At 41.5% G+C, this 9523-nt stretch overlaps 1 protein-coding gene across 1 annotated transcript; it reads left to right on the plus strand.

Annotated features, from left to right (window-relative positions):
- Positions 1 to 572: 572 nt before the first annotated feature.
- Positions 573 to 9523, plus strand: LOC140998720 (caM kinase-like vesicle-associated protein). The gene is made up of 10 exons (XM_073469080.1): positions 573 to 667; positions 782 to 913; positions 3890 to 3964; positions 5760 to 5898; positions 7095 to 7215; positions 7302 to 7377; positions 8071 to 8207; positions 8399 to 8477; positions 8880 to 8967; positions 9167 to 9523. The coding sequence occupies exons 1-10, from the start codon at positions 573 to 575 to the stop codon at positions 9521 to 9523; spliced, it is 1299 nt and encodes a 432-aa protein (XP_073325181.1).

The raw sequence follows: 9523 nt of genomic DNA on the forward strand, positions 1-9523 counted from the left end.
GTGCTGTGCCTGTAATTGCTGCCTCCCTTGTCTTGATTGGAAATGCTTCACTTGTTGCGGCGCTTGTGGACCATATTAGCCGCTGCTCCTTCTGACCCCTACAGTCCGCAACGCTCACCCCGCAGAGAAGCGCTGGCACATCGAGTCCGGCCGAAAACATTCCCCTCACTGTTTTATTACTGCTATACGTCTGCATAAAGCTGAGCCTGTGCAGCAGAGGCCCACCATGGCTCTGGCCTTTATTAATGCAGGATCATGAAAGGCTCTGTTACAGTGTGTGAAACAATCCGCTGCATGGATACCGCCTCTGGTGGCTCTTTAGCTTGCACACTTCTGAAAGGCTTTCTCAGCATCATTGAAGTAATACTTTTTGACTGAGGGAGGGCTGCGTTTTAAGCCAAAGTCATCATTCAGTGTAATAAAATGGCACAGTGTGACGCCAGATCGAAAAGAAATCATCAGCAAGAAAAAAGAGATTGAAGAGAGAAAGTGTTATCTGTCCTTTTATTCCTCTCATCCTCTCCCTCTGTTGTCTCGTCTTGAATTTGTCTTTCCACAGGTGAGGAGTGGCCATGCCATTTGGCTGTTTAACGATCGGGGAGAAGAAGGATTATAACAATCCTTCGGACGTGACAGATAAATATGACCTGGGTCAGATTGTCAAGTCGTGAGTATCTTAACAGCTTCTTCCTCAACATCTTCTGCACAGACTTCTGAATGCTGCTGTCTTTTCTCATGAAACCTTTGTGATCTGCGTTTATACATCTGTGAATCTTTTCAGGGAGGAGTTCTGTGAGATATTCAGGGCCAAGGACAAAACCACAATGAAAATGTACACATGTAAAAAGTTCCTGAAAAAGGACGGGAGGAAAGTCCGCAAGGCTGCGAAAAACGAGATCCTCATCTTGAAGATGTGAGTTCATTGCGGTTAATGTTCTCTGGAGTCTAAATGTCTGAGTTAAATAGTGCATGATTAGTTTTGTGATGAGACTGTCAAGTTCTCTGTTTGTTGTTTCTCCTTTTTAATCCTCTTAAATACCAATTTCACCGACAGAAACAATTTTGGAGAAGAAAAACAAAACTGAAACAAATCTTTTACTTTGATGAAAGAAAAAAGTCAGGCAGAGCTCATTTTACTGAGTGATCACCCACAGACACTGTTTCTAAGTGCCTTGTTGTATCTGAGACATATTGTCTTATCTTCTCTGTGATTATCTACTTACCTCTGCCAAGGAGGTTATGTGTTTGTCTGTTTGCCTGTCTGTCTGTCAGCAAGAACTACTGGCCCAAATGTCATGAAAATTAGTAGAATGGTGTAGCACGGGCCAGAAAAGAACCCATTAAGTATGGGGGGGATGCACTAATTATTTCATATGTTCGTTAACATTGTGAGAGAGAGCATTTGGCCTCGGCAGCATAAATGACAGACATCTTAAAATCTGGTAGATGGTAGTAAAGTTCAGTAATGTCAAAACCTGAGTGCTGCAGGGATGATGTGTTGTTGTAGGCTAACCCGGAAGTTAGCATCACCCTGGTTCCCCCTGCAAAAAGCCTATTGGACTTTTCCATTGAATTTGGATTATGATAGAATATAATCTCAAAAATGTATGATGTACATTTTGTTCAGCAAGATAATTTTCAAACCACGTTTATGACTTTTGAAGCACAAATAAAATTGTCATAGGTAGAAAGCTAGTGTTAAGCTATAAATGAACTACATTGTGGTCACATGACTTCAACATCACCACCACTAAGCATCTTACTACGCTTTATAATACACACTTTACTATACTATACACTGATCAATCTACTAGTTGTAAAGTTAGAGTTAGAATAGTTTGCAACTCGTGTCTGCCTGGACTAGTGAGTAGATGAGTCTCTGTCAGTGTGATGATGTTTAATGTCCCTGACAGCCTCTGTAGTCTCATTTAGCCACTCGTTATTAACCACCGTTTTAAACAGGGTATTTGTTTTATGTCGTAGATCAAAATCTCTTACGTTTGTCTGAACCACAGAGCTTTTTTCAGGCATTTAACCAAAAAACCTATTCGAAAAACCCATTGACATGAAGATGAGGAAAAAGAAGAACCAGAAGTTCATAATGTTAACTGATTTCCAGGTTTGAGGGCTCGTTTCTGCAGCACTTGGTGTGAATCATCTGCAATAAACTCCGCCCGAGATATCAAGGAAAAAATGCTCAAACTTTCAGATTCACGGAACACATCCTCATCCTTGTCAGGTTTAGGCAAGAAAACTACTTGATTAGTTTTAGGAAAATAATTGTGGTTTAGGTTAAAATAGATAAGTTACTTTTGTAACTTCTGTTATGAACGTACCTGGTTATGTACGTAACTTCACTTACGGTATGTACATGACGGAAATTGAGCCAAAAAAAGTCACTGTTGACTGGATCAAAGTCCTGTGCTTGTTCGACCCGATCATCCATCCCCAACCTCCTCCCTAAGCTGACTTTTTTGCTCTCTAGACTCCTTGACTTCACTTCCTCCTTTTCCTGCTGTAATAATTACTAAAGATGTTAGAGGTCGCCGCCTGACAGGAAACATCAATATGGGTCATAATAACCTGCTTTCATAGCAGATCTATATTGTCGTTTTTCTGATGAGGCAGGCTGCTTCATGAGAACGAGCAATAACATCGACCGTGAAGTTTGCAGATTTGCATATCAAAGCAGAGTGGACTGTTGACCTTGGTGGAGGTCTGCGCTCTGAGTGCCCTTCTAGTTCTAACCTCTAGTAAAACATAGTCATCGGCCTAATCAAACTGTCAAAGGCTCGGGATAATGGCTGGCAAAACATCAAGTTCTGTCTTCAACATATTCATAGTTACTGGATTTTGTAATCAGAGCAGAGTGGATGTAATTTAAATAATTTTAATGAGACAATTGAACATTTCTTTGTGGAAAAACATATATTACGTTTTATATTTTATGTCGTATATGTCTAGAGGAGCTATTTAGTGGTGAAATTTAATTTTATATACTGTTTATACTGGTAAGACAAAACTTATATAAGGAGAGAAAAAGAGTGTTTATCAGATGTGCAGGCATTTGCATAGTTTGCAAAAATGACTCTGCTCCCACATGAATTCAAAATTTATACATCTGTGCTTTAGAAATCTTCACAATGGAACAATAGTTGTCCAAAGGACATGCACCATCCCATCTGATAATGCAATGCTTCTTCCTTGGCTCCTGATATAACAGATATGTAAATCAGAGTTATGCAACACTGTCACCACCTGTCAGTGGTGACGCAAAATGATAATGATGCATAAGTGTCCCAAAACTCAATGTCCCTTTCATTAAGTGAAATGGAGAGTCTTGATTTAATGTGGAAGTTATTTCAAACACAGATTGGGTTCTTTTCACATTCAGTACAACTTCAAAAATGATGAGCAGGATCTTGAAGGCAACAGGAATATTTTGTACCTTCCAGGGGCACTGACAGGCGAGAACAACACTGTGAAGCCTCAAATACTGAAACTTTATTGGCCAAATTCCCCTTAAAGTTTCCCCTCTGATGCTGTGGTTGTAGAAGACATGGGCAACTGCTCTCCACCACACTGCTGCTGGTTGTCTTCATGCCCACATGGATGCACCTGATTACATGAATCTGGTTGTCTGTAGATGGTCAGTTGAACATGCAATTCTCAGTGAAGTGAAGTCAAGTGATTGTTGCTTCCTTCCCGGCTGCTCCCTCTCTCAGCCTACTGTAGTCTGTTATTCATGAGCATCAAAGCAGATCTTTTGCATTATTTCTCCAACTGAATGAACGATGCAGACGTCATCTCCTATATAACTCCTGACATCATTCTCCCTCTCTCTTTGTGCTTCTCTCCCTGCCTTCTGCTTCGTGTCACATCTCCTCAGGGTGAAGCATCCCAATATCCTCCAACTGGTGGACGTCTTTGAGACCAAAAAGGAGTACTTCCTCTTCCTTGAACTGTGAGTTCAGATGTCTGATGAGTCGGGGGAAAAGGCTCTCAGCTTGTCTCTGCAGCCGCTCGGGCCCGCTGAACTCAACGTGTTGATTATAGACTCATGGGGAATGAGCTACTGTAGCCTGGGGCCTGCTAGATATGAGAACAGCTCTGAACTCCGCTCATTTGGTATTCAGATATGATTGCTTTCCAGTGGTGGAGGAAGTATTCAGATCCTCTTACTTAAGTAAAAGTACTAATACCGCACTGCAAAAGATACTAGGTTACAAGTAAAAGTCCTGCATTGACAATTTAACTTAAGTTTTACCAGTAAAATGTTCTTAAAGTATTAAAGTAAAAGACCTCATGAAAGAAAAATGTCCCCAGTGACTGATACAGTGTTAAATATTATATGGCCTGATTATTATTATTCATGCACTGATGAAAAAGCAGGATTTTTTTGCTGCAGTTGCTTGAGGCTGAGCATTTTCAACTATTTTGTAAAGAGCTGCAACTGCTGATTATTTTCTCAGTTAGCTGATTGATTGTTTGGTTTGTGAAAATTCTGAAAATAGTGAGAAACGCCATCACAATACACCTTCAGTAAGCCTGTTTAATTCAGTCAACAGTAAAAACATCAAAATCATTAGAAATAATCTACAATTATTAAAGTATTTACATGAACAAGCAGCAGATGTTCACATTTGGCAAAGGTGGAACCCATAAATGTTTTTGCATTAAAAATGATATTTTATTCTATAAGCTCCAACTCGAAACCAAAGCTATTAAACAATATAAATACAGATAATGGACTGAAGAAGAAAGTTATTAATATGGCAAGTTTCTCCTCACTTGAATCGAGGGTCTAAGAACAGAGGGTGTCGTTCACTGCACACATTATAAAGCCCACTGATGAAATGTGACTGTGATTCTGGGCTATATAAAGTACATTTATTTGATTTGACTTGATTTGAAAGTTGCTACAAAACAAAAGACTCAAGTATATGTGCCTCAAATTCAAGTGCAGTACTGCAGTAAATGTACTCAGTTGCATTCCACCACTGATGCTTGTTAGCGGCTCCAGTCTCATCAGCATGTGTTCTTGGGGAATTTGATACATTTCCATGTTAATGCTAATGTGCAATACTTGTCACGTCTTCGGAGGACACGTGACACGAGGGTTTAGGAATCCTGGTTACAGAGAAAATGATCAAACACAGAAAAAACTCCTGAGCCAGGTCCATTAAACTGCTCTTTTAGACGGGCCCCTCTTTGGTTATTAGTTTTTACAATTGAAAAAGAAACTCTATTTGATTATTTACAAAATAACAGAAAAAAATAAAACACCTTTTCAGGTTGTTCGATTCGTGTGAATTGCCTCTGCTTAAACAGCAGCCACAGCAACGGACATTACTAATTAATAGGCTAATTAGCCAATGCTAACAAAATTATCAACGGGCCGGAAGGAGGTTGTTAAAGGGCTGCATTTGACCATGTGGCCGCCAGATAAGTAGGTCTGATCTATAGGAAACGATTAATACTGTTTCCCTTTTACAGATGTGGTGTGTTATTTAATCTTGTCAACAATGTAATTATTATTTCACTTTAAATATGAAATCTCTAATTACAATTAGAGGTCTCTACTTTATCAGATCTTTTTTTTTTTTTGTTGCCTTTGCTGATTGGTTGACAGAAGAAACATGTGAAGATGCTGCAGTCAGATTTAAATTGACAATATTGCTGTTACATGGTGCAAATCTTCCAATGCTGAACTTTAAACATCCAGCATGTAACACATTGCTGCCCTTCTTTTTCCACAGTGCGACAGGCAGAGAGGTGTTTGACTGGATCCTGGACCAGGGTTACTACTCAGAGCGAGACACCAGCAACGTGGTGCGCCAGGTGTTGGAGGCTGTGGCCTACCTCCACTCCCTGCGGATTGTTCACAGAAACCTCAAGGTAACAAGATGCAGGAGTGCATACGTGTTCCATTACCGTGATGGCATCTTACATCTTACATGAGCAATAAAACTGTAATATATGTAAAGGATTTCACTTTTTAACCACTTTTACACTCAGGAGTGCTCAGGAGCTCCTGTGGAATCAGTTATATGCTGAAGATGAAGTGATCTAAATGTTACTGAAGCAAAGATTGTAATCTGAAAAACGTTTCATCTGCAAACCCTCTCTGTGCCGTTATCAGCAGCTCCAACAATAACCCCCAGTAGAATCTACAAGCCTCTGCTCCATGAAATCAATTTCACTTTAATTCAGCCGAGCAACCTGCCTATAGTACATATGGCTGATGGTCCAGATCAGCAGAGCAGAGCCGTAGTCACGCTGTGATGGCTGCCTGTAGTGAGCTGTTGCCTCGCACTTCTCTCGCTTAGCATGACCAGAATTTCACTTTATATATTTCATGTGTTTCAGATTTTTATGAAGCAGTGTCATTATTTGAGCTCTATATTTGAAACTCTGCATGGAGTAGGTGACAATAACTTTCCTCTGAGGAAAACTCACCACAGGATTCCCGAGCTGTCAGTCATGCAGGGGAGAGCCCTGTGTTTAAAGGGGATGAAAGCTGGTAGCCTACCTATAATGTATGTTAATGTATTCTTTCTGATCCCAGCACGTATCTAAGTGAACCTCAGTGCACCAGGTGAGTCGGCCACAGAAATGGCAAATATGTGATTGGCATGCCTGCAAGACGCTGGGCAGGGTGCACAGAGTTCACAAAATATAACCCTTAGTCTTTGTAGGAACAAAAGAAGAGAGGCCTGCCATGTGATGACTATTAATAGTAAAAGCTTAATTAGCTTCTCTACCTTGAAACCTTTATAAAAGTCCCTGTATGGGACTGTCAGCTGAAATGAAAAGCAACGCAGCAGATATACGTCAAACTTGGTCGAGACATTCATCTTTTGTCCGGTCACGATAAAATGACAAAATTAAACTGTCTCTCATTTGATTTGACTGGTTTTAATCTGCACTGGATAATTAAACTTTTAGATGCTTTCAGTCTTCTCATTATATTTCCATCAGAAAATGATCTCACAACCTCCTAAACAGTGACCAGATGATTGACTATGAAAACGACAGACCTTAGATACGAGTAGTATATTAATAGTTGTCATCATAATGTGTTTCTTCTTTAGTTGGAGAACTTGGTTTATTACAACCGCCTGAAGCACTCCAAAATCGTCATCAGCGACTTCCATCTTGCCAAGCTGGAGAACGGACTAATCAAAGACCCCTGTGGGACACCAGAGTACCTGGGTGAGAATATAAATAAGACGTTATTAAACAGATAGATGATGTGATGTGGCAGCCAGAAATTTTGATGCGTCTGTGTTGTTGTGCAGCTCCAGAGGTGGTTGGCAGACAGCGATATGGCCGGCCTGTGGACTGCTGGGCGACAGGTGTCATCATGTACATACTGTAAGTGATGGCGTGAAACATAAAGAGAAGAGATTATAATTCCAAACATATGATCGTTTTTCTAAAGCTTTACACCTCACTTAAAGGAGACATACTTTGCTCATTTTCAGGTTCATAATCTTATTTTGGGTTGCAGCTAGATTAAGTTTAAATGCCTTAATGCTCAGAAATGCATTGTCCAGTGTTGCAGCACTTTATTCCCCCTCTGTCTGAGACACTCTGTTTTAGCTCCTGTCTCTTTAAGGCCCCTCTCCCTAGTCACCCAGTCTTTTCTGATTGGTCAGTTCACACATGCCTGACCCCAACATAGGTAACAACAACAGAGCAGCTGTGCTAAATCAATTGTTACGTGCCAAACTAGCCACTAAGGAATAAATTATGCAAATGTGTGACTCTGTGACGTAGTGTGATGTCACAAAATCACAGAAATAAAGGTGGGACTACTGATGAGGCATTTCAGGAGCAGTCTTTACTGTGGGAGAGTTGAGCGTCTGTTGGTGCAAACTTTGACCTTTTTGACTTTAAAACACTTAAGGAAAAAAAGAAATGGGTGCCATGTTGACTCATTTTGATAACATCTCCAGACTTTGTTGATGTTGGTAAAGATGCCCTATATAATATGACATAATAGTCATTGTTTAAATATGGCATGTTTGCCTTTTTGACGCTCTTCTCTTCTTCTTGCTCCCTCAGGCTGTCAGGAAACCCTCCTTTCTACGATGAAACTGATGATGATGATTATGAAAACCATGACAAGAACCTGTTCCGAAAGATCCTGGCAGGCGATTATGAGTTCGACTCTCCGTACTGGGACGAAATCTCTGATTCAGGTACTTGTTGGATAAAGTTAACACTGTGAAAGAACACAAAGGCAGCTTGCTTTGTAAACATTTTAAAATGCCACAGACTTCCTTCCTTCTTGCTTCTGCTGCGGTCAAAAACATGTCATGTTTGTGTTCCCATCCATCAGGAGAACAAACGCTTTTTTGTTGAGCGTCTTCTGTGTATTTTTCTCTGACAGCTAAGAGTCTGGTTGCACGTCTGATGGAGGTGGATCAAGACCAGAGACTGACAGCCCAGGAGGCTATAAACCATGAATGGTAGGCAGCAGAGCTTTGATATTAGACTCTTTCAACTGTTCTGAGACTGTTGACTGATCTGAACAGCTGCAAAAGAGCAGACTCTCTTTCTTGTTTGACGTGTCCCTTAAAATCGCATTGAGAAACACAGTTCTTAATGAGTGCTCAGCATTGATTAAGCTAACAACGACACTGATGCTTTGCTTAACAAGAAACCCAAACCCAAAAACTAGTAGAAAAAGGTCCGACCAAGAAAATGATTAGAATAATCCTTAAAGGTTAAACAGTTCCTGTAAAAGTTTGCCAAGCAATAAAATGAACAACACATTGAATATTACAGTGTGCAGTAGCCTCTGGTATTAAAAAATAATGGAGGCATAAAGCTCTGTTGTGACGTTGTGTTTTTCCCATTTCATACAACAGGATCTCTGGCGGTGCAGCTTCAGATAAGAACATCAAGGAAAATGTGTGCGCACAAATAGAGAAGAACTTCGCCAGAGCTAAGTGGAAGGTGAGCCCTTTTGTTCTCTCTTCCAGGACGCTCTTCATCACAAAGTTCAACAGTAGTTGTGCAGTCCTTGAACAGGAAACTGTAGTAGTGAAGTGTTGTGTAAGAGGGAAGGAAATCCAGTGAGAGTCGATGTTCTTTGAGTAAGTTTTCAGGTTGCAGCACCTTCATCTTTGAGTTCAGTTTGTTCTCCCTCCTACAGAAAGCTGTGCGGGTCACCACCATCATGAAGAGGCTGAGAGCACCTGAGTCGAGTGAATCGAGGGCGGCTACCCCTGCGGCCGCCGCCCCAGCGGACGGTGCGGCTCCTCCGGCTGCCACCGACCCCTCTGCAACGTCATCTGCACCCGAGGGAGTGCCCGCTGCCGTCACGGAGCTCCCTGCTGGAACGGAGATAAGCCAACCGGCACCTGAGGCCGGAGCCGAGGCGGCGGCCCCAGCCGCGGATCCACAGCAGCCGAGCCCGGCGCCGCAGGAGCCCGAGCCCACATCGCGTTGTAATGGAGAAGCTTCAGCTGCTCTGCATGCAGCCACCGAGGGTGGGGACGAGCAGGGTTAG

The sequence above is a fragment of the Pagrus major genome, chromosome 6, assembly GCF_040436345.1.
Source record: "Pagrus major chromosome 6, Pma_NU_1.0".
Lineage (NCBI taxonomy): Eukaryota > Metazoa > Chordata > Actinopteri > Spariformes > Sparidae > Pagrus > Pagrus major.

Bases quoted from the DNA above. Each gene is read 5' to 3' on its own strand.
- LOC140998720 (XM_073469080.1), top strand. From the start codon at position 573: ATGCCATTTGGCTGTTTAACGATCGGGGAGAAGAAGGATTATAACAAT. The intron at 3,965-5,759 runs GTGAGTTCAGAT...CTTTTTCCACAG, and splicing joins TACTTCCTCTTCCTTGAACT to TGCGACAGGCAGAGAGGTGT. The intron at 8,478-8,879 runs GTAGGCAGCAGA...TTCATACAACAG, and splicing joins GAGGCTATAAACCATGAATG to GATCTCTGGCGGTGCAGCTT.